Genomic DNA, 24,947 nt, shown 5'->3' with positions numbered 1-24,947 from the left:
TTCATTTCTTTTCCCTTTGTTAGACCATGCTTAGTTTTGGATTTTTGCTTTGGTCTTGGTCTTTTCAGTGTGTTTTGTGTTTTTATTTTACTTTATTTTTGTTTTGTTGGGATTTTTTTCTTAGTTCCTTTTACTTACAGGTGTTAAAATTTGAGATTTGGGAAGAGTCTTAATTCACTTTCATTCCCACCCACAGAATGGGTAAGCATATAGAAACAGCATAATTTCTCTTTAGGATGAAGAGGACTATATGGAAAATAGCAGTTGTTGCTAGTGATACCCCAGAGCAAATGGTGGTTCCAAATCTGTTGTTACATTAAATCACTTAGCTCAATTCCTTTATGGTTCCAGACTTTAAGAGCTCTGGCTCCCGGATGTGGTGGTGATTATATACATCTTGAGTCTGGTCCTTGATTATTTGCCAACACATCTCTTGATGATTAGAAAATTCTTGAATGATGAGTTAGATTCTTGACAAAGTTTCCTTTTGTTATTGTTGATCTGTTACTGTTGTTGTTTCCTTTTGAAGGTGGTACTCTTCTGACTGTATCTGGATTTGGCTTTAATGAAAATTCAAAGGTATTAGTTGGAAATGAAACCTGCAATGTGATTGAAGGGGATTTGAATAAAATAACCTGCAGAACACCAAAAGTAAGGCATCTGATTTCAGTCTTTTTTTCCCCCTGAAAACTTATGAAAATCTCAGTATGTTAAACACGTGACATTTTTACCTAGGAACTGTGGCATTACAGTGTTGTTCTGTATTTCTTCAACATTCAGCTATTTCTAGATACATTCTGCTAAGATGTATCTGGAATGTAGATATCATTCTAGATATCTACATTCTAGATACATACCATTTAGAAAGACAGACACATAAACCAGTAATAAACAATGTGTTCCACTTGAAATAATAGAAGTAGATACAAAGTAAAAATAAAATATAGTGAGGAGAGGCTCTCAGAAAGAGCCTATCAGAACTTGAAGGATGAATGAGAGTTGGCCAGATAAATCCAAGGATGAAAAAAAATCAGTACTAAGAGTCTAAAAAAATTCAAAGAAGCAAATCTAGATATTTTTCATTTCTTAAAAAAGAATATACATCTTAAATGTGTTAAAGTTTCAATTTGTCAACAATAAATAAATAAATATCCACCAAAAACCCGTGTGAAATTCCTCATGTAATAGTGTATCTTAGCACCAATCATTGTTCTTTATTTTAAAAAAAATAGTGTTTAAATTTAAACCAAAACTTTTGTTTGCTTATTATGTGCAAAAGGATGCTAAATCCAATAACTAACATTAAAAAAAAATTGAGCAGACTCAGTGTGGGTATTATGTAGTTGAAATCTGTAGGAAAAGTAAATTGGAGATTGTGTTGGACCAAATGATGATGAAAATTTAGAGGATATGGTAAATGAAAACTTTGTTTAAATTATGTCATTTAGTTAAACACTGAGTGCACAATTAGGAAAAAATGCTTTTCCAGCATCTAGTATTTGTTTTAACAAATACTAGATGCTGGAAAAGCATTTTTTCCTAATTGGGAAATGAATAGATATTACATCAGTGAAAGCGCCAAATATTTTTCCAAGTGTCTTAGTCTCAGATTCTGAAACTAGGTCAGCAAAAAAGATAAAATAATGTGATTCTTCAGTGAAGAGGAATTCAAAATTACATATGAATGTATTTTAAGAGCAAAATGTCGAAACTTTTAACACCTTTGCTTTATCAGTTTAAAAAAGTCAGTTGTCCAGGGGTGCTTGGGTGGCTCAGTCAGTTAGGTGTCTGTCTTTGACTCAGATCATGATCCCAGGGTTCTGGGATTGAGCCCTAAATTGGGCTCTCTGCTCAGCGGGGAGTCTTCTTCTCTCTCTCTCTCCCTCTGCCCCTCCCCCTGCTCCTGCGCTCACTCTCTCTCTCTCTCTCTCTCTCAAATAAATAAATAAGATCTTTTTAAAAAATTAAAAACATAAGAGTCACTTGCCCAGAGCATCTTAACTATATTGCAGAGCCCTTAGGAATCCAATAATATATATGCATTTAAATTGGTCATAAATACCCTTGAAACCACTATATCATATACCTTTACCTAAAAAATTAAAATATGTAGCCTACATTGGATACCACAGCTTTCTAATTATCTGAAGATGATTCTGATTCATGAGTTTGAAACCAAGCATCTTCAGCAGTTTATTTTGAAAAATTCTATTTGTTTTTAGCCTTTGGATTTCTTCATCTCAACATTTAGTATTTTCTAATTTTTTTTCTTTTTGTTTCAGAGAATTGAGGGTACAGTTGATATTTCAGTTATTACCAACGGATTTCAAGCCACAGCAAAGGATGCTTATAGTTATAATTGTTTACAGACTCCAGTTATAACTGATTTTGGTCCAAAAGTACGAACAATACAAGGTAAGAAAAATTTCAATAAGATCAGTCATTTGACATATATATGTTAGGTATATATATGAAAAATACACATGTATATGTAAGATGTATATACATCAAATAGATAAGTAAACTATTTCTAGAAAGGTTTTAGAAACAGTTTTTTCTGCAGTTGTTTCTTAAAGCAAAACCAGCTACAAGTTTTATTTTTTTAAATAAAAATTTAGATTAAAAATTTGATTAAAAATGGTCCCGGGGTCCTGGGATCGAGCCCCGCGTCGGGCTCTCTGCTCCGCAGGAAGCCTGCTTCCTCCTCTTTCTCTGCCTGCCTCTCTGCCTGCTTGTGATTTCTCTCTGTCAAATAAATAAAATATTTAAAAAAATTTAGATTAAAAAATAGATTAGTCTTTTTATTACTTCACTTTGAACATGTGTAATAAGGAGAAAAATATTAGGTTTTTCAAAAAGCACTTTGCCGTCTTTTTTTTCCCCTATGAAACAATTTAACATGAATTTTTCTCTACATGGTAGCTATCAATTCTTTCACCGATTTTATTTTTCTTGCCTCTGTAATAAGCATTAGGATTTCCTAAATCCAATAAAAGATAAGAAATGAGTGGGTTTACTTAATATGCAAATTTTATTCCACAGAATGAGTTGAATCCTCTTGTAAAAAAAAAACTTTTATTCTCTTTTAAAATAATAGGAGAAGTTAATTTAACAATTAAGGGTTATAACTTTGGAAATGAACTCGCACAGAAGGTGGAGGTATATGTCGGAGGAAAACCCTGCCAGATTTTTCAGTGGAATTTCACAGATATTAGATGTCTTTTGCCCAAGTTGTCTCCTGGAAAACATGATATCTACGTAGAAGCCAGAAACTGGGGCTTCGCATCAACAAGGTATAGTAATGACCATAAACTTGGGGAGTTATAGAACACATGGGCTTAATGGTTTTGGGATAAGAAAAGAAATAGTCATTAACTTTATAATATTTCAGTTGCTTTTCCACCTATCTACATCTTTTTTTGCAAAGTGTTCTGAGAATAACCCATACAGTGCAGTATGTGCTTCGTTTTGGGACCAATACCATTCAGGTTAGGTTGTAGGATTCTTTGTGGAACTGGGTTTATGTATATATCACATACTTTTCATCCATTCTGGAAACACTTACCAAGCAGTTAGTAAGGGGCAGGCACTTGCTCGGTGCTGGATTTGCTGTGAAGAATAAGAGGGACTTGTCCTCCGCTGTGAATAATGCCCACAGTTTTGTTGGGGAGGCGGATTTCAAACAGAAGATTATATCAGGAACTTAATTATAAGTGTGAAAAAGACTATGAGTAAGAGGTAGCAGGTCTGTAAGAGCATATAACAAAGAGCACTAACTTTTTCTAAGGGACAGAAAAGTTTTCTCTAAAAGGTGACAGTTAAGCCAAGAAATGGATGGGAGCTGCCCGTAAAGAAAAAGATAGACTCCTTCTCCAGCTGTTTCCTTTAGGTAACTGTTCAGTATCCTGGAAGCTGTTTGTCAAAATTTTAGTTAAATTTTAGTTCTGGCATCAGGAAAGTATTGGTTAGAATACTTAGAAAAGGAGGAAACTGAAATTTAGGGATTAAAAAAAAAAGGCAGGTACACCTGAGGTCAGAATAGGACGGATTATTACAGCAGAATCTTGAGATGAAGGACGGTGAGTGACAGTAACCATGAAGCCCAGGACTACATCCCTCTTCAATTCACAGGGCAGAGTTCACTTGGGTTCTAGAAGAGCTGTTGTTTGTGCTCTGGCATGATGGAGATAATGAACGGAATTGATAGCATACAAAACTGGGATGTTTCAGTGACAGTTCAAGAAATACAAACTCAGTTACGCTGAGAAAGTGAAATAAAAGTTAGCACAAAGACTCATTTTACTTACAATGAGAGCTGGGATGTAGGATTCTACTCTAAATATCAGGTCAGAAAGGCACTGTTCATTTTGATGGCCTCCTGGCAGACACACTGGCTTTAACAAGACAAAATAAATTTTATTTATTTATTTATTTATTTTAAAGATTTTATTTATTTATTTGACAGAGAGAGATCACAAGTAGGCAGAGAGGCAGGCAGAGAGAGAGGAGGAAGCAGGCTCCCTGCGGAGCAGAGAGCCCGATGCGGGGCTCAATCCCAGGACCCCGAGATCATGACCTGAGCCGAAGGCAGTGGCTTAATCCACTGAGCCACCCAGGCGCCCCAACAAAATAAATTTTAAATTCTCTCACTGAAATAATGGGAAGGGAGATCATGACAGGCATCCAACATTCATCGAATAATAAACTCAAATTAGTTGCACAAAACTTTTATTTCTTATATGAAATGTGTGGAATTTCATCTCTATTCTCATAGATAAGGCATCCTTTATGTTTTACACTAATGAATATATAAAATATCTTAAAGGACATCATATTTTTCTTGTGACCTGGGTTCTCATAACTGTATCTTTCTCATAATATTTTACCATTCTCCATCTCAAATTTTTCTTACCATGGGATTTTCAGAAATTTAATTTTCATTGTTAGGGAAAAACTATTATTATGTACTATTATTATATGTAGTATGTTATTATATGATATATGTTATTATTAAATATATACACACAGAGTCCATCCAACCAAATTAAGGTCATGCAAATTATCAGATTATCTAGTTCAAAAAAGTAATGTCTAATTAAATATTCAACTACTTCCTTTTCCTAAATAAATCATATCCAATAAGAATTTAGCAATAGGACCTCATGGAAAGCTCATTGAAACATCTATTAATTTTTATTTTGCAGAGACAAGTTAAATGCTTCTATACAGTATATTTTGGAAGTGACTGCCATGTTTCCACAGAGAGGCTCTTTATATGGTGGAACTGAAATCACTATAATGGGTTTGGGGTTCAGCATGATACCAACTGAGAATACAGTGCTCTTAGGTAAGAGCACCCTCACAGAAGGGTGTTACCATTTTTTTCACTTTAGAAGATGTGCTTAGGACACCTGGGTGACTCAGTTGGTTAAGCACTGCCTTTGACTCAGGTCATGATCCAGGGCCCTGGGATTGAGTCCCATGTTGGGCTCCCTGCTCAGTGGGTAGCCTGCTTCTCCCTCTGCCCCTCTTCCCGTCCCCCAACCCCTCCCCCACCACGTGTGCTCACTCTTTCTCTCTCACAAAAATAAGTAAATAAACTCTTTAAAAAAATAAAGAATAAAATGTAAGATGTGTTTTTAGGTGCTGAGTTATTACACAAATACTCTCAATCATGGAAGCTTTATTTTGCTATTAACTTATAAAAGGTTAAGTGTCTTTGGTTAAGGTTGTGAAGAGAAATTGAATAACTGCTTTTGATTTCAATAAATAAATATTTATATTTAATGTCTATAAAACACTTTAAAAAGAAAAGTCTCTGTTCTAAAAATAATCAGTACTCAAAGATGATAACTATCAGAAAAGTGTTAAAGATTCTACTAGATAATGTGGGGGTTTTGCAGGCCCTTAATTGTTTTTGTGTTTTTTTTAAGATTTTATTTTATTTATTAGAGAGTGAGTTAGAGAAACAGAAAGAAGCATGAGCACTAGGGATAGACAGAGGGAGAGGGGGAAGTAGACTCCTCACCGAACAGGGAGCCCAATGTGGGACTCGATCCCAGAACCCTGGGATCATGACTGGAGTCGAAGGCAGATGCTTAACTGACTGAGCCACCCAGGTGCCCTGTGCAGGGCCTTAACTGTTTACTGATTATAATTCATCTCTATATTTTACAAAAAATATTTGAGAAAAAATTTGCCCCTATCTTATTTCTTTCTAGGGCCCTTCCCTTGTAATGTGATTTCATCATCAGAAAATGTCATAAAATGTATTCTTCAATCAACAGGGAATACATTCAGGATTACCAATACTGGAGAAGATTCAGGTATTAGCCAACATTTATATATTATAAATAATGGAAGCACTTTACCCTGAAATTGATTTGATTTTTGTTTATTTAATACTTCAAATATTCGGAGGAAAACTATTGCTTGTCTTTCTATAATTTGTCAATAGTTTGTCTTTAATTTCTTTCCTTGACATAGGGGTGTATATATAGAATGAATCAGTGGTAGACTTGAGTCTACAAGGCTAGACAGCAATTTTCAGGTTGAGAAATTTCCATTAGGTTTCATTGCAGTGCAGAACTTCCCAAGTTATGGTAGTTTGTTATTAGCCATGGGTTTCTAAATAAATATTCAAATTGAAGTTATATAGATTTTGGTATACCTCTATGCCTGAGAAAATTCTTATGTTTAAAGAATTAATCACAGCTTTAAAAGATATTCCATGTGTATTTCTGAACAACTTGCTTATTGACTTTCCAATTTTTTTTTTTCAAATTGTCTCTTGATCATCGGTGTTGGAGGTGTGTGGTTAATTTTTTCCTTAGCTTCTCATTATCTTACTTTCCATTATTTCTGTTTATTTTTGTTACATGTTTCAATTATGCACATAAAATTTTAGAATGCCATACTTTCAAAGATAATTATTAAGAACTTTTATTCCTTTTCCTTTTAAAAAAAGTATGTATCAATTCTTGCTTCCAGTACATGGATTAGGTTATGCCTGGTCACCATCAGTCTTAAACGTATCTGTGGGAGACACAGTGACATGGCACTGGCAAGCCCATCCATTTCTTAGGGGAATAGGATATAGGGTTTTCTCTGTATCCAGTCCTGGAAGTGTAATTTATGATGGCAAAGGATTTACAAATGGAAGAGAAAAATCTGCCTCAGGTATGTTTCAACTTTGTTGCATTTTGCATGCTTCTCTTTCCTAGATATAATAAAAAGATGTTGTTTAGATTTAAAATACTTTTGCATAAATGATATGTGTAAATACACAAATAATTTAGTTGGCATTTTATTGCTATAGTGAAAATGTTGCAAGTTTATAAAAATATTATAAATTAATATAAACAAGTGATTTTTATAAATCAGAGATGAGTTCTGATCAGAAATGTCTTTATTTATTCTGGAATAATCAATCAATTCAAAAAAATATCAAAATAAGCAAAATACAAAGGAAATTGGAGTATGTGTTTTAATCATACCAACTTGGTAGCAGGTAACGAACTTCGACTGACTGGAATCAGCAAATTAGTATTTCTCCTAAGACGACAAAGTGAAAGTGTGCCTGGTTGACTGTATGTTTAGTTCTATATTTATAGCAGTTTGAATTTTTTCTCATGAAATCAAAGCATTGTTTGTTTTTCACTGCATGTTGAAGTTTTCTTTAAAATGTGGTGAGTTATACCAGACTGGATATGATTTTCTAGAAAAATTAATGCTGGATCTTGTCTTCCTGGAATGTAATTTCATTACAGAAGATAGTTCTTTTAGAGTCAGTGAGTCATTTCTTTACTACTTCCTGTCGAAATATCACATGCATGAAAAATAAGATCCTGTCACCTGCCTGTGTTTGAATGGTCACTCGAAATTTTTTTAGAGGCTGTATTAATTGCTTGTGTTTATTACATACAATCTTATTTTATGGCAGGCTCATTTTCTTACCAGTTTACTTCACCTGGAGTTCATTATTACAGCAGTGGGTACGTTGATGAGGCTCACTCCATTTTTCTCCAAGGAGTCATTAATGTTTCACCAGCTGAAACCAGGCACATACCACTGCATCTGTTTGTGGGTAGCACTGAAGCCACATATGATCAGGGTAAGAGGGTTAAAGAGGGAAACCCTGTTACTCTTGTGATCTAGGGTGTATGTGACTTTTTTGGAGTAGGAAGCAGATGACTAGGTATAACCCGGCTTCTGTCTCTGACGAGCTATATGACCTTGGATAGACCTGGACAGTTCTGAGACTAGAATCTATTCTATAAAATGAGACCCATGTTAATGTTGTCCTGCCATTCTCCCAGAATCCTTCTGTGCCTCAGATGAGATGTAGCATGAAGAAATTTTGACAGTCTGTATGTGCCCCTCAAAATATATCAAAATGCAAGGGGATGTTATTGTTTTGTTTTTTCCATAGAACCTGGCTTAGACAAATTGAAAAATAAATTAATTTTTATATTCACTCGTCTCTCTTTATCACCTTTGTGCTACCTGAGCCCTTCTTGTCATTCAGACAAAACCAAAAAAATTTTTAACAGAATATAAACCACCATCATTAAAGTAAAGAGTAATGTAGTCTGAAAACAGTTCTTGTTTTAGAATATTATTCGTGACTTACAGGACCTGTGAATTTGCACTTGGGGAGCTCTGTGGCAGGCTGCCTAGCAACAGAACCCTTGTGTGGCCTGAACAAGACCAGGGTTAAAAATTCAGATGGTTTGGTCTTTGAGCTTTCAAGTTGTTTTTCACCAACTATAAACAACATTAGTCCATCTGCTGGAACACTGAATGAATTGGTAACAATTACTGGACGTGGCTTCAGTAATCTCACATGTGCTAATAAGGTAAGAATATAAAGATCTCCTTTATAATAAAAGGAAAATGTTTCATCCATAACCTCATAGTTTAATTTCTAACAGCTTTATTACAGTATGATTCATGTGCCATACAATTCACTCCCTTAAGGTACATAGTTTGGTAGCCTTTCGTATATTCACAGAGTTGTGTATCCATCTCTACATTCAATTTTAGAACATTTTTATAACCTCAGAAAGTAATCCCAACCTTTAGATATTACCATCAATCTCTTCAACCATCCCAGACCTAAATAACCACTAATCTCCTTTCTGTCTCTATGGGTTTGCCTATTCTGGACTTTCTTAGAAACTGAATAATATGTGTGGTCATTTGTGACCAACTTTATTCACTAAACATAATGTTTTCAAGGTTAAGCTGTGTTGTTCCATGTTTATCAGTACTTCATTCCTTTCTTTCTTTTTTTTTTTTTTTTTTTGGATGCATTCAGCAGCTCCTGGTATAATGAAGAATTATTTACCATAGCACCTAAGTGTTTTTTCTATAGCAGCATGTAGTACTTCATTAGTTTTTGATGTAGTGTTCAACGATTCATCAGTTGCGTATAACACAATACCCATCACCCGGTTATCCCATCCCCCAACCTCTCCCTTCTGTACTTCATTTCTTTTTATGGCTAAATAATATTCCATTATATAACATACATATTGTATTCATCCATTTACCAGTCATGGGCATTGAGATTGTTTTCATCTTTTTGACTGTTACGAATAATGTAGCTACGAATGTTCATGTGTGGCCATAATTTGGGTTTAAGATTAATCCAAGAGATGTCTTAATCAGCCCCCAAAATTATTTTTATGAAGAAAAAGTTTGCACGAGATCAAATTTTTAAAATTTGGTTGTTAATATAAAATTTAAGTTCACACTAGAGTAATGATATTGACTTGTTTCCATATTTATTTTACTTTCAGGTTACAATTGGTAGCTACCCGTGTATTGTAGAAGAAAGTAGTGACAATTGCATTATATGTCGTATTGACCCTCAGAACTCAATGGATGTTGGCATCAGGGAAATTGTCACATTAACGGTCTACAACCTGGGCACGGCTATCAACACGCTGTCCAATGAATTTGATAGGCGGTTTGTACTTTTGCCAAACTTCGACATGGTGTTGCCATATGCCGGATCAACTGCAGGACTGACAAGAGTGACCATAAAAGGCTCTGGGTTTGCAGCTTCTTCTGCGGGTATAGAAGTCTTCATGGGTCATTTTCCATGTAAGATTCTCTCAGTGAATTACACAGCCATTGAGTGTGAAACGTCTCCTGCTCCCCAACAGCTCGTGAAAGTGGATCTTCTGGTACATGGAGTGCCTGCTCAGTGTCAGGGGAACTGCAGCTTTTCCTATTTAGAAAGCATCACTGCTGTTTTAACAAGAATCTTCCCAAACTCTATCGAAGGACCAGTCAAAGTTCTTATTGAAGGAGAAGGTTTTGGCACCCTCTTGGAGGACATTGCTGTTTTCATTGGAAACCAACGGTTCAGAGCAATAGATGTTAATGAAAATAATATCACTGTTCTTGTGAGTCCTCTCCCAGCTGGACTTCATTCTCTTAGTGTTGTGGTGGGAAGTAAAGGCTTGGCTCTGGGAAACCTTACTGTTAGCAGCCCGGCAGTAGCGTCTGTCACACCCGCTTCTGGAAGCATTGCCGGTGGAACTACGTTGGTGATCTCAGGAAATGGCTTCTACCCAGGCAACACTACAGTCACTGTTGGGGATGAACCTTGTGAAATTATTTCTGTCAACTCTACTGAAGTCCACTGCCATACCCCAGCAGGGACAGCTGGAAGGGTCAGTGTGAAGATCTTTGTTAATGCAGTTGCTTATCCACCTCTGTCATTTACTTATGCCTTGGAAAATACTCCACTTCTCAGAGAACTTATCCCAAATACAGGTACTGCAATGCTTTCCATTTGTTGTCTCGATATGTTATTATCAGTAATATTTATTAGTGTGGAATTGGAAAAATGTTTATAAATGACTATTAAGATATGTTTTTAGGCAATCTACTTAACCCAGTTAATACATGGGATTTTTCTGTGTAGTTTCCATTTTGTGATTATTTTTTGCACATTCTTGGCATAAAATTTTTAGTCAAATTCCAACTTCTATTTTGAAACAAAATCTCCTTTAACTTGACCTAAATTTCAAAATGAGGAAGAAATAGATGGATATCTATGAATTAAAATTGATAATTTATGTCATTAATGTTGATAGGCATAGGAAACAACATTGTTAACAAACAACAATTTTAACAATGTTAAAATTCAGATGAAGGTTACTAAACATTTAGAATTTTTCTGTATGTCTCATTTCCATGAAACTACAATTGGATACTAACTTATTAACTCAAGAGAGTTCTTATTAAGGAGGTAATTGGCCCATTCAGATAGAAAAAAAGTGTGACAAAATAAGACTTACTTAATGATGTAACATAACTTGTTTTTCTAAGCTGAGAATAGATTGAGATGTCTTCTTAATTTTTTGTCATTATTCTATGCTATTTCCAATCATCATGAATAATAGCAAAGACAAAGTTTCCCCCATATATTTGTAATTTTTGCAAATGATGAACTGGATGTTGGCATATGTTTTTATTGTCCCATCTCTTTCTGTGAATGTGTCTTTCAAACAACATGTTTGAAGATATAAGGCTTGCAGACAAATGAGAACTGAGCTGTTTTATTTACTAAGGAAACAAGTAATAGATCACACTTAGAACAACACTTCAATTTGAAAGGTGAAAATGCTAGACAAAATAAAAATTTAAGAACTAACAATAGCCAAACTATGGAAAGAACCTAGATGTCCATCAAAAGATGAATGGATAAAGAAGCTGTGGTATATATATACAATGGAATTCTATGCAGCCATCAAAAGAAGCGCAATCTCACCATTTTGCAATGACATGTATGGAACTAGAGAATATTATGCTAAGTGAATAAGTCAATCAGAGAAAGATAATTATCATATGATCTCTCTAATATGAGGAATTTGAGAGGCAGGGTAGAGGGCATCGGGGGTAGGGAGGGAAAAAAATGAAACAAGGTGGGATCAGGAGGGAGACAAACCATAAGAGACTCTTAATCTCAGGAAGCAAACTGAAGGGTGCTGGGTAAAGGGGGCTAGGGATAGGGTGGCTGGGTTATGGACACTGGGGAGGGTATTTTCTCCCATCCAAGTACTAACCAGGCCCGACCCTGCTTAGGGGGAGGGTATTTTCTATAGTGAGTGCTGTGAAATGTGTAATCTGATGATTCACAGACCTGTACCCCTGGGGCAAATAATACATTATATGTTAATAAATAAAAAAAAAATTTAAGGACACATTTTTTTGGCTCATATCTTAAAACTATTCCTAAAATGTGGTCTTTAAATATCTGTGGTCTTTAAAATGATAGTTTAAATGTCAGTACTCTTTACCATGGTCAGTGATATGGATATTTTTACTATTACTACTTGAATTAAAATCAATATCTGTGGTCTTTAAAATGATAGTTTAAATGTCAGTACTCTTTACTATGGTCAGTGATATGGATATTTTTACTATTACTACTTGAATTAAAATCAACCTACTATTTGGTGACTCTGTATGTGTAACAAGTTATGTTGATTTGTACCTATCACTTATTATTTACATATGTAAGTATTCATTTGGAAGACCTATGAAAAAAATCTTTGTATTTAATGCCCTCAATACATTTTGTCAAAAGGGGGAAAGTAGGGAACAGAAGAATTGAAGTACTTTGTTCTATGTACATTTATTCAAGGCATCAACATCAATATTCACTTATAATTCTTTAAATTAATTCCTTATTTCTGTATATACTATCTTACATCTAATTATTTACCTAACATAATTTATCAAATATATATATTACAAAAATTTAAGAAAACTAATCTATCCTCAAAAGAGTTGCCAATAGCAGGGAAGTACCAAAAATAAAAAAATAGTAAGCCCCATCCCTAAAGTATATTCCAACTCATCACTCCTGCTGAGACATTTATACTTCTGGATTCTAATTCATCTCTCTTACTATTTTTCCTCTTCTCCACTAGCCTGAACTAACATTAACAATAGCAGTAGAATAACAATGCAGTGCAATGGACAGAAGGGCTGGGAAATAATGAATGCTGAGATAACTTATTGTAAATTTGCTATAGATTGTAACATATGGTATAGCCAAACTCTGTGTTTTGCTAATACTTATATTAGCTTTGAAATACTGGATATAATTTTGTTTATGAGAGTAATTAGGTGTATCTATAAATGCATGTATAAGTACTGGAATTTAGATATATTGTTTGCTTTTTTTTTTTTTTTTTAAAGGTCCACCGGGAACCAAAATTCAAATCACTGGATCTAATTTTGGTACCGATCTCTTGGACATTTTGGTGATGATAGACAAGATTCCATGTAATGTAACCATGGTCAATGACAGTGTATTGCAGTGCGTCACTGAAGATCATGCTGGGGGCACTTTCCCTGTTACGATGCATCATAAGACAAAAGGCTTTGCTGTGTCCATGGTTGTCTTTGAGTACCCACTTACTATTCAGAGTATTCACCCAAGCCAAGGTAGGCATGAATACAAATATTCTGTATTATTTCACTAAACACTTAACCTTATTTAGAAAAAAAATATTCTTCAAACACTGCTAAATTTTGTAGCTCCTATAACACATAAAATATTTTTATTTATATATCAAATAAGCATACATGTGTATCAACTAATCATCTCTAAATATTTACTTATGGCCTATATTAGTGTTATATAATTAACTTCAAATTTAATCCTACTTAAAATGTCCAGATTATGTGTGAAATTTTTTTATAAACTCATGTTTAGACATCACTGGTTTGTAGTTACAAATATACAGATAGATATTTTTTTTATTTGAAAATGATTTTAGTGGTTAAAAACCTTAAGAAAGGATAACCAATGTACCCCTAATTAAATAGTAATTTTACATGTATATTTTGACTACTCTGAAATTCTTTTTAACATCTCTCTTAAATAAAGTTTTAGCTCCTAGAAGTAGTTTAAATAAATGATGGGACGTAACATTTATTCGGTAAAGGTTTTAGAATACTACAATCAGAAGACATTCTATTGCATTAATATAGTACAGTGTAATATACTATATGACTTCAGTTCTAAGAATTGTTTCATTTAGGGTAACTTACTTCCATTTCAGGTTTTAAAACAAATATGCAGAGGAGGTTCTCTTTTCATTAGGTATGTTTTTCCTTCTTGTATATCTTCACTAGGGAGCTTTGGTGGTGGTCAGACCATGACTGTGACCGGCACTGGGTTTAATCCACAAACCTCAACGATATTAGTGTGTGGCTCAGAATGTGCTGTTGACAGGCTTAAATCTGATCACACAACCCTATTATGTATAATTCCACATAATGATGGTGAGTAGTCAGAAAAAAGAATGGCAGTCTTTGAGAAATGATTAATGTTAAGGAAATCAGAGTCTGAATTTCTTCTTCTAAGTTTTTGTGCTTTGGGGGGCAGTTGAATCACCTTTATGGCTATCTTGGTTTTAAACAATGTCTTCAGAACTTTGTTTCTTAGGTTTTTATGTCTTTCAAGATTTATAACATTTGGGCTAGGTCGAATTGTTTATAATAAATTGGAATTTTTCAGTTTATCACACAAACAGAGCATGCCAAATGGAGAACACATTTTTAATTCCTGTTGAACTCTTAATTTCCATTAAAGATAGTATGGTGTAAAGGTTATGAATGTAATTCTTGCTAGTGCATGGCCAAGATTCAAACCCAGGCTGTGTCTTTGGATAGGTTACTCAACCTCTCTCTTCCTCAGTGTCCTAACCCTCATCTGTAAAGTGAGATCACCTTTGCCTACTTTATAGGATTATTGTGACATTTAATAAGTTAATGTATGTAAAGTGGATGGAACGATATCTGAAACATGATGTGTGATTTGCTGCTGTTGTTACTATTACTCTTATTATTTAGTGGACAAAGAGCCCAGGCTCTCAGTGGCCCTGGAATCTTATTTTGCTACTTATTATGTCATCTCAGCTAAGCAACTAAACTAACTCCTCTGTTTCAGTTTAATTCTTGGGTTATTGTGAAGTTTAAATAGCTGGCATTTTAAGTGTACAACAAATTTTAACTGTCCAATGAAATTTAAGAACCAAAAGGAATGCCCAGGTGAATAAAAGTTATGGTTTATATGCATTTTTAAAGAAAATGTAATGAAGTTTTTCTAAACATTTTTACTTCTTTTCTGACTTTTTAAAAAAGATTCCATTTATTCATTTGAAAGAGAGAGACAGCATGAGTGGGGGCTGGGGGTTAAAGGGGGAAGGAGAGGGAGAAGTAGACTCCTTGCTGAGAGGGGAGCCTGACACAGGGCTCTATTCCAGGACCCCGAGATCACGACGTGAGCCAAAGGCAGTCACTTAACTGACTGAGCCACACAGGTGCACCACTTTTTTTTTTTTTTAGGATTTTATTTATTTATTTGACAGAGAAAGAGAGAGCACAATCAGGGGGAGCAGCAGGTAGAGGGAGAGGGAGAAGCAGGCTCACCGAGCAGGGAGCCTGATGCCAGGCTCAATTCCAGGACTCTAGAACCATGACCAAGCTGAAGGCAGACACCTAATGACTAAACCACCCGGGGCCCCTCTTTTCTGACTTCTTAAACAAAGAATATTGAAGGAAATATAGCATTTCATGAATGAACTTATTTATCATTTGAACATCACTTTATATGCTGATTTTTCAAGAAATACAGCAGTGCTATCAAGATTTGTCGAGGTGTTTGGGTTGTCTTAACACCAGCTCTGCTGCTTCTTTGTACACTTTCATACTGGGTGTCTGTGCTTTTTCTGTCTCGTACCTTGCTTCCGGCTGTCACTCCTTGCTGCTGTCCATGTGCATGCCTTAGCAGTTCTTCCTCCTTTCCTGCTCTGATTTGAACTTTGCAGAATTGTCTGCAATAAGAGGTTCAAGGGAGGATCTAAGGGTTTTTTTCCTCTTTGATAATGTACGTGAACTTTGTGATGTTTTTGGCTATTGATAGGGATCCTTATTACTTGACACACAGCCTGTGTATATTGGAAGTGATTTTAGGAAAAGGAAGATATTATGGAAAATGTTTGGGAGTTTTGGGATGAATAAAAGCCTGATGGCAGAACTGTCCTCAGTTTGATCCTCTTCTCCTAGGCAGAGGACCTGAGCAAGCCTGTGAAGTGAGTGTGGTCAATGGGAAGGATATGTCCCAGTCCATGACTCCTTTTATGTACACTACATTACTGACTCCACTCGTCACTGAAATCTGTCCCAGGAGAGGCAGTACAGCAGGGGGCACCAGACTCACAATCACAGGATCAGGCTTCAGGTACTGTCCTCCCACACACATACATCAGTGCGTATGTGTGAGCTCACGCATGATCCTGCTTTCTCATGTGCAAGAACAATGCTTAAATTTGGTTGCGTAATGTATACCCACCTCTCAAAAGTCATGCTTGAGGAACATCGTAGACCAACAGCTAACATTTATTAAGGACTCACTCTGTGTCAGGCACCTTCTTACCCCATGGAAACTTCCTGCCTTACCCGCTTAGATATTTTTAGCCCATTTTATGGTTAGGAGACTGAAATTAGAGAGGTTAAATAACTTGCCCTAAGTTCTGGTCAGATCTCAAGAATAAATCACATCTTGTTATGCTTCCCTTACCATCTCATCACCAACCATGATCTGCTTCATTGGGTCAATGAAACATGTCTTCGTACATCACATCCACTTCACTATAAATGGCCAGATTCCTTCTTCCTAAACATATTCATTATTTGGCTCAAATTTATGTACGGCACTGTCATCATTCTTCAAATGGATAAGGCTGACTTCAAAACCCCAGATCATTTAAATCATATGAGGCAATTTTAATTCCTCAAGTACATAATTTCTCAGGACCCTGGGCTTACATTTTTACATGGATATTAAATTCCAAAGTCTTTGAATGTGGTGAGGATATCACATAAACAGAAGGATCCCTGAAAGTCTCTTACAAAAGTAGCTGTTTAGAGACTAACAAAGAATCTCTCAATAAATTGAACCTAAGCAATTCTCCTCCAATGCTGGAATGCTTGCTAATTTGTACAGTTTTATTTCTTGGTTTCTTAATCTCTTTGTTTACTTTTTTCTCAACAAATACTTTGAAGTCTTATTGTTGAAAAAAGTTTCAGTCTGCGCTTTGATGGATCATAGAGTAAGGTCTTTACTTTTGCAATAAGGCATATCAGTAATAGAGTTTGACAATGTGACCTAGAAATCTGAGAAAAAAAAATCAGTTTTTTGTTTCCCCCCTTTCTTCTTTACAGTGAAAACATGCAAGATGTTCTCATCACCATAGCTGAAGCAAAATGTGGTGTTGAGTATTCCAACAAGACATACATCCTCTGTATGACAAGCGCCCACACCTCTTCAGGGCGGGCTCCAGTGCGCGTGAACATCAGAGGCATGGGCATGGCCAGACTGGTAAAGTGCTGTTGGGTATAGTAATCATAGCAATAGAAAAGCAGTGGGGGGGGGGGGGAGAGCAGGAAAAATAGAACATCATTTTAGGAGATAAAGTAATTGGTAATGGACTTTTTACTTTGTCACTGTCTCCAAAAAAATAACTGAGGTGTAACTATACTAAATTTATTTTTTAAAAGATTTTATTTATTTATTTGACAGATCACAAATAGGCAGAGAGTCAGGTGGAGAGAGGAGGGGAAGCAGGCTCCCCGCTGAGCAGAGAACCCGATGGGGGGGCTTGATCTCAGGACCCTGAGATCATGACCTGAGCCGAAGACAGAGTCTTAATCCACTGAGCCACCCTGGTGCCCCTAACTATACTAAATTTAAAGTTACATGTTTTTACAGCTTATTGCTAACATTTTATGATTTTAGGTTTTGAATTATTTTGGATTGTGGGGCAACTGGTAATTGATTTTTCACTTTATGCTATTGTGAAATAAACCAATAGGCAGCTATTACATTTGAAGTAGATTATACTTTATCTCTAATGAAAATGTTTACTGGGGTGAGGAGTCAAGATGGCGGAGAAGTAGCAGCCTGAGACTACATCAGGTAACAGGAGATCAGCTCGATAGCTTATCTAAACATAGCAAACACCTACAAATCCAACGGGAGAGCGAAGAGAAGAAGAACAGCAACTCTAGAAACAGAAAATCAACCACTTTCTGAAAGGTAGGACTGGCGGAGAAGTGAATCTAAAACGACGGGAAGATAGACCGCGGGGGGAGGGGCCGGCTCCCGGCAAGCGGCGGAGGAACGGAGCACAAAATCAGGACTTTTAAAAGTCTGTTCCACTGAGGGACATTGCTCCAGGGGCTAAACCGGGGTGAAGCCCACGCGGGGCCAGCGTGGCCCCAGGCCCCGCAAGGTCACAGAAGGATCGGGGGTGTCAGAGTGTCGGAGAGCTCGCAGGTATTAGAACGGAGAAACCGGCTGCAAAGACAGAGCCGAGGACTGAACTCTCAGCTCGGGGTTACCTTGAACTGGTCGCGGGCTGGGTGAGCTCGGAGCACGGCTAGAGGCTGGGGATACGGGAGTGATTGGGTGCTGTCCTCTGGGGGCGCACTGAGGAGTGGGGCCCCAGGCTCTCGGCTCCTCCGGGCCGGAGACTGGGAGGCCGCCATTTTCATTCCCGTCCTCCGGAACTCTACGGAAAGCGATCAGGGAACAGAAGCTCCCAAAAGCGAACCCGAGCCGATTACTTAGTCCGGCCGCCGGTAAGGGCGGTGCAATCCCGCCTCGGGCAAAGACACTTGAGAGTCACTACAACAGGCCCCTCCCCCAGAAGATCAACAAAATATCCAGCCAGGACGAAGTTCATCTATCAAGGAGAAAGCAGATTCAATTCCTAAGACAGCAGAGCAATTCCAGAGGAGGAGAAAGCAAAGCACGGAACTCATGGCTTTCTCCCCATGATTCTTTAGTCTTGCGGCTACTTCAATTTTTTTTTCTTTTTTCAATTTTTTTTTTCTTTTTTCAATTTTTTTTTCTTTTTTCTTTTTTCTTCTTCTGCTAAATTTTTTTAAAAACTTTTACCCTTTTCTTTTTTAACGTTTTTTGACTAGTTCATCTAAATATATATATTTTTTCTTTCTTTTTTATATTTTTTTATTTGTTTTATTTTTTAAATTTTTTCTTTTTTTTTTTTCTTTTTTTTTTCAGAACCTGTTTTTTATCCCCTTCCCCCCCCCCCCAATTTGGGGTCTCTTCTGATTTGGTTACAGCGCATTTTTCTGGGGTCTTTGCCACCCTATTAGTAGTTTATTTGCTTCTTCATATCCTCTTATCTGGACAAAATGACAAGGCGGAAAAAATCACCACAAACAAAAGAACAAGAGACAGTACCGAAGGCTAGGGACCTAATCAACACAGACATTGGTACTATGTCAGATCAAGAGTTCAGAATGACGATTCTGAACATTCTAGCCGGGCTCGAAAAAGGCATGGAAGATATTAGAGAAACCCTCTCTGGAGATATTAAAGCCCTTTCTGGAGAAATTAAAGAACTAAAGTCTAACCAAGTTGAAATCAAAAAAGCTATTAATGAGGTGCAATCAAAAATGGAGGCTCTCACTGCTAGGATCAATGAGGCAGAAGAAAGAATTAGTGATATAGAAGACCAAATGACAGAGAATAAGGAAGCCGAGCAAAAGAGGGACAAACAGCTACTGGACCATGAGGGGAGAATTCGAGAGATAAGTGACACCATAAGACGAAACAACATTAGAATAATTGGGATTCCAGAAGAAGAAGAAACAGAGAGGGGAGCAGAGGGTCTATTGGAGAGAATCATTGGAGAGAATTTCCCTAATATGGCAAAGGGAACAAGCATTAAAATCCAGGAGATGCAGAGAACCCCCCTCAAAGTCAACAAGAATAGGTCCACACCCCGTCACCTAATAGTAAAATTTACAAGTCTTAGTGACAAAGAGAAAATCCTGAAAGCAGCCCGAGAAAAGAAATCAGTAACATACAATGGTAAAAATATTAGATTGGCGGCAGACTTATCCACAGAGACCTGGCAGGCCAGGAAGAGCTGGCATGATATATTCAGAGCACTCAACGAGAAAACATGCAGCCAAGAATACTCTATCCAGCTAGGCTATCATTGAAAATAGAAGGAGAGATCAAAATCTTCCAGGACAAACAAAAACTGAAAGAATTTGCAAACACCAAACCAGGTCTCCAGGAAATATTGAAAGGGGTCCTCTAAGCAAAGAGAGAGCCTAAAAGTAATAGATCAGAAAGGTACAGAGACAATATATAGTAACAGTCACCTTACAGGCTACTAATGGCACTAAATTCATATCTCTCAATAGTTACCCTGAATGTTAATGGGCTAAATGCCCCAATCAAAAGACACAGGGTATCAGAATGGATAAAAAAACAAAACCCATCAGTATGTTGCCTACAAGAAACTCATTTTAGACGCGAAGACACCTCCAGATTTAAAGTGAGGGGGTGGAAAACAATTTACCATGCTAATGGGCATCAGAAGAAAGCTGGGGTGGCAATCCTTATATCAGATCAATTAGATTTTAAGCCAAAGACTATAATAAGAGATGAGGAAGGACACTATATCCTACTCAAAGGGTCTGTCCAACAAGAAGATCTAACAATTTTAAATATCTATGCCCCTAACGTGGGAGCAGCCAACTATATCAACCAATTAATAACAAAATCAAAGAAACACATCAATAATAATACAATAATAGTAGGGGACTTTAACACTCCCCTCACTGAAATGGACAGATCATCCAAGCAAAAGATCAACAAGGAAATAAAGGCCTTAAATGACACACTGGACCAGATGGACATCACAGATATATTCAGAACATTTCATCCCAAAGCAACAGAATACACATTCTTCTCTAGTGCACATGGAACCTTCTCCAGAATAGATCACATCCTGGGTCACAAATCAGGTCTCAACCGGTATCAAAAGATTAGGATTATTCCCTGCATATTTTCAGACCACAATGCTCTGAAGCTAGAACTCAATCACAAGACGAAAGCTGGAAAGAACCCAAATACATGGAGACTAAACAGCATCCTTCTAAAGAATGAATGGGTCAACCAGGAAATTAAAGAAGAATTGAAAAAATTCATGGAAACAAATGATAATGAAAACACAACAGTTCAAAATCTGTGGGACACAGCAAAGGCAGTCCTGAGAGGAAAATATATAGCGGTACAAGCCTTTCTCAAGAAACAAGAAAGGTCTCAAGTACACAACCTAACCCTACGCGTAAAGGAGCTGGAGAAAGAACAAGAAAGAAACCCTAAACCCAGCAGGAGAAGAGAAATCATAAAGATCAGAGCAGAAATCAATGAAATAGAAACCAAAAAAACAATAGAAAAAATCAATGAAACTAGGAGCTGGTTCTTTGAAAGAATCAATAGGATTGATAAACCCCTGGCCAGACTCATCAAAAAGAAAAGAGAAAGGACCCAAATCAATAAAATCATGAATGAAAGAGGAGAGATCACAACTAACACCAAAGAAATACAGACAATTATAAGAACATACTATGAGCAACTTTTCGCCAACAAATTGGCCAATCTGGAAGAAATGGATGCATTCCTAGAGACATATAAACTACCACAACTGAACCAGGAAGAAATAGAAAACCTGAACAGGCCCATAACCAGTAAGGAGATTGAAACAGTCATCAAAAATCTCCAAACAAACAAAAGCCCAGGGCCAGATGGCTTCCCAGGGGAATTCTACCAAACATTTAAAGAAGAACTCATTCCTATTCTCCTGAAACTGTTCCAAAAAATAGAAATGGAAGGAAAACTTCCAAACTCATTCTATGAGGCCAGCATCACCTTGATCCCAAAACCAGACAAGGATCCCACCAAAAAAGAGAACTACAGACCAATATCCTTGATGAACACAGACGCAAAAATTCTCGCCAAAATACTAGCCAATAGGATTCAACAGTACATTAAAAGGATTATTCACCACGATCAAGTGGGATTTATTCCAGGGCTGCAGGGTTGGTTCAACATCCGCAAATCAATCAATGTGATAGAACACATTAATAAAAGAAAGAACAAGAACCATATGATACTCTCAATAGATGCTGAAAAAGCATTTGACAAAGTACAGCATCCCTTCCTGATCAAAACTCTTCAAAGTGTAGGGATAGAGGGCACATACCTCAATATTATCAAAGCCATCTATGAAAAACCCACTGCAAATATCATTCTCAATGGAGAAAAACTGAAAGCTTTTCCATTAAGGTCAGGAACACGGCAGGGATGTCCATTATCACCACTGCTATTCAACATAGTATTAGAAGTCCTAGCCTCAGCAATCAGACAACAAAAAGAAATTAAAGGCATCCAAATTGGTAAAGAAGAAGTCAAACTATCACTCTTCGCAGATGATATGATACTATATGTGGAAAACCCAAAAGACTCCACTCCAAAACTGCTAGAACTTGTACAGGAATTCAGTAAAGTGTCAGGATATAAAATCAATGCACAGAAATCAGTTGCATTTCTGTACACCAACAACAAGACTGAAGAAAGAGAAATTAAGGAGTCAATCCCATTCACAATTGTACCCAAAACTATAAGATACCTAGGAATAAACCTAACCAAAGAGACTAAGAATCTATACACAGAAAATTATAAAGTACTCATGAAAGAAATTGAGGAAGACACAAAAAAATGGAAAAATGTTCCATGCTCCTGGATTGGAAGAATAAATATTGTGAAAATGTCTATGCTACCTAAAGCAATCTACACATTTAATGCAATCCCTATCAAAATACCATCCATTTTTTTCAAAGAAATGGAACAAATAATCCTCAAATTTATATGGAACCAGAAAAGACCTCGAATAGCCAAAGGAATATTGAAGAACAAAGCCAAAGTTGGTGGCATCACAATTCCGGACTTCAAGCTCTATTACAAAGCTGTCATCATCAAGACAGCATGGTACTGGCACAAAAACAGACACATAGATCAATGGAACAGAATAGAGAGCCCAGAAATCGACCCTCAACTCTATGGTCAACTAATCTTCGACAAAGCAGGAAAGAATGTCCAATGGAAAAAAGACAGCCTCTTCAATAAATGGTGCTGAGAAAATTGGACAGCCACATGCAGAAAAATGAAATTGGACCACTTCCTTACACCACACACGAAAATAGACTCCAAATGGATGAAGGACCTCAATGTGAGAAAGGAATCCGTCAAAATCCTTGAGGAGAACGCAGGCAGCAACCTCTTCGACCTCAGCCGCAGCAACATCTTCCTAGGAACAACGGCAAAGGCAAGGGAAGCAAGGGCGAAAATGAACTATTGGGATTTCATCAAGATCAAAAGCTTTTGCACAGCAAAGGAAACAGTTAACAAAACCAAAAGACAGCTGACAGAATGGGAGAAGATATTTGCAAACGACATATCAGATAAAGGGCTAGTATCCAAAATCTATAAGGAACTTAGCAAACTCAACACCCAAAGAACAAACAATCCAATCAAGAAATGGGCAGAGGACATGAACAGACATTTCTGCAAAGAAGACATCCAGATGGCCAACAGACACATGAAAAAGTGCTCCACGTCACTCGGCATCAGGGAAATACAAATCAAAACCACAATGAGATATCACCTCACACCAGTCAGAATGGCTAAAATTAACAAGTCAGGAAATGACAGATGCTGGAGAGGATGTGGAGAAAGGGGAACCCTCCTCCACTGTTGGTGGGAATGCAAGCTGGTGCAACCACTCTGGAAAACAGCATGGAGGTTCCTCAAAATGTTGAAAATAGAACTACCCTATGACCCAGCAATTGCACTATTGGGTATTTACCCTAAAGATACAAACATAGTGATCCGAAGGGGCACGTGTACCCGAATGTTTATAGCAGCAATGTCTACAATAGCCAGACTATGGAAAGAACCTAGATGTCCATCAACAGATGAATGGATCAAGAAGATGTGGTATATATACACAATGGAATACTATGCAGCCATCAAAAGAAATGAAATCTTGCCATTTGCGACGACGTGGATGGAACTAGAGCGTATCATGCTTAGTGAAATAAGTCAATCGGAGAAAGACAACTATCATATGATCTCCCTGATATGAGGACATGGAGAAGCAACATGGGGGGGTAGGGGGATAGGAGAAGAATAAATGAAACAAGATGGGATTGGGAGGGAGACAAACCATAAATGACTCTTAATCTCACAAAACAAACTGGGGGTTGCTGGGGGGAGGTGGGATTGGGAGAGGGGGAGCGGGCTATGGACATTGGGGAGGGGAGGCGAACCATAAGAGACTATGGACTCTGAAAAACAACCTGAGGGTTTTGAAGGGTCAGGGGTGGGAGGTTGGGGGAACAGGTGGTGGGTGATGGGGAGGGCACGTTTTGCATGGAGCACTGGGTGTTGTGCAAAAAGAATGAATACTGTTACGCTGAAAAAATTAATAAAAAGGGGAAAAAAATGTTTACTGGTTTAGATTTCTTCATTTTTGAGAAATTGAATGAAGAATTCTTTTTTTAAAGACTTTATTTATTTATTTGTCAGAGAGAGAGTGAGCACAAGGAGGGGAAGCGGCAGGCAGAGGGAGAAGCAGGCTCCCTGCTGAGCAAGGAGCCTGGTGTGGGACTTGATCCCATGACTGTGGGATCATGACCTGAGCCACAGGCAGACACTTAACCGACTGAGCCACCCAGGCATCCTTGAATGAAGAATTCTGATAAAAACTCTGAATTTAAAAGTCTCTCATGTTTTATTACAGGACGATTCTGATTTCCTGTATGTTGATGCTTGGTCCTCCAACTTCTCATGGGGAGGAAAATCTCCCCCAGAGGAAGGGTCTCTAGTTGTTATTACAAAAGGGCAGACAGTTTTGCTGGATCAAAATACACCTATTCTGAAAATGTTGCTTATTCAAGGTAAGTTTCTGAAAGTCTGCTATTTAGATTCTGACTATGGCATATTTTTGTGAAGTAAATTTAAC

General features: G+C 37.1%; 1 protein-coding gene across 1 annotated transcript in view; it reads left to right on the top strand.

Annotated features, from left to right (window-relative positions):
• The window catches only part of PKHD1L1 (PKHD1 like 1), a 161,888-nt gene that overhangs the window by 60,558 nt on the left and 76,383 nt on the right, over nucleotides 1-24,947 (top strand). The window contains exons 30-43 of the mRNA XM_046015318.1: nucleotides 530-651; nucleotides 2,283-2,415; nucleotides 3,098-3,293; nucleotides 5,205-5,347; nucleotides 6,222-6,326; nucleotides 6,991-7,179; nucleotides 7,943-8,113; nucleotides 8,635-8,858; nucleotides 9,804-10,788; nucleotides 13,225-13,473; nucleotides 14,167-14,316; nucleotides 16,102-16,276; nucleotides 17,260-17,416; nucleotides 24,726-24,882. Of these exons, the coding sequence (XP_045871274.1) occupies nucleotides 530-651; nucleotides 2,283-2,415; nucleotides 3,098-3,293; nucleotides 5,205-5,347; nucleotides 6,222-6,326; nucleotides 6,991-7,179; nucleotides 7,943-8,113; nucleotides 8,635-8,858; nucleotides 9,804-10,788; nucleotides 13,225-13,473; nucleotides 14,167-14,316; nucleotides 16,102-16,276; nucleotides 17,260-17,416; nucleotides 24,726-24,882 (3,156 nt within the window). The remainder of the gene's footprint in view (nucleotides 1-529; nucleotides 652-2,282; nucleotides 2,416-3,097; nucleotides 3,294-5,204; nucleotides 5,348-6,221; nucleotides 6,327-6,990; nucleotides 7,180-7,942; nucleotides 8,114-8,634; nucleotides 8,859-9,803; nucleotides 10,789-13,224; nucleotides 13,474-14,166; nucleotides 14,317-16,101; nucleotides 16,277-17,259; nucleotides 17,417-24,725; nucleotides 24,883-24,947) is intronic.

The sequence above is a fragment of the Meles meles genome, chromosome 1, assembly GCF_922984935.1.
Source record: "Meles meles chromosome 1, mMelMel3.1 paternal haplotype, whole genome shotgun sequence".
Lineage (NCBI taxonomy): Eukaryota > Metazoa > Chordata > Mammalia > Carnivora > Mustelidae > Meles > Meles meles.
This window is presented reverse-complemented; position numbering and strand designations above follow the sequence as displayed.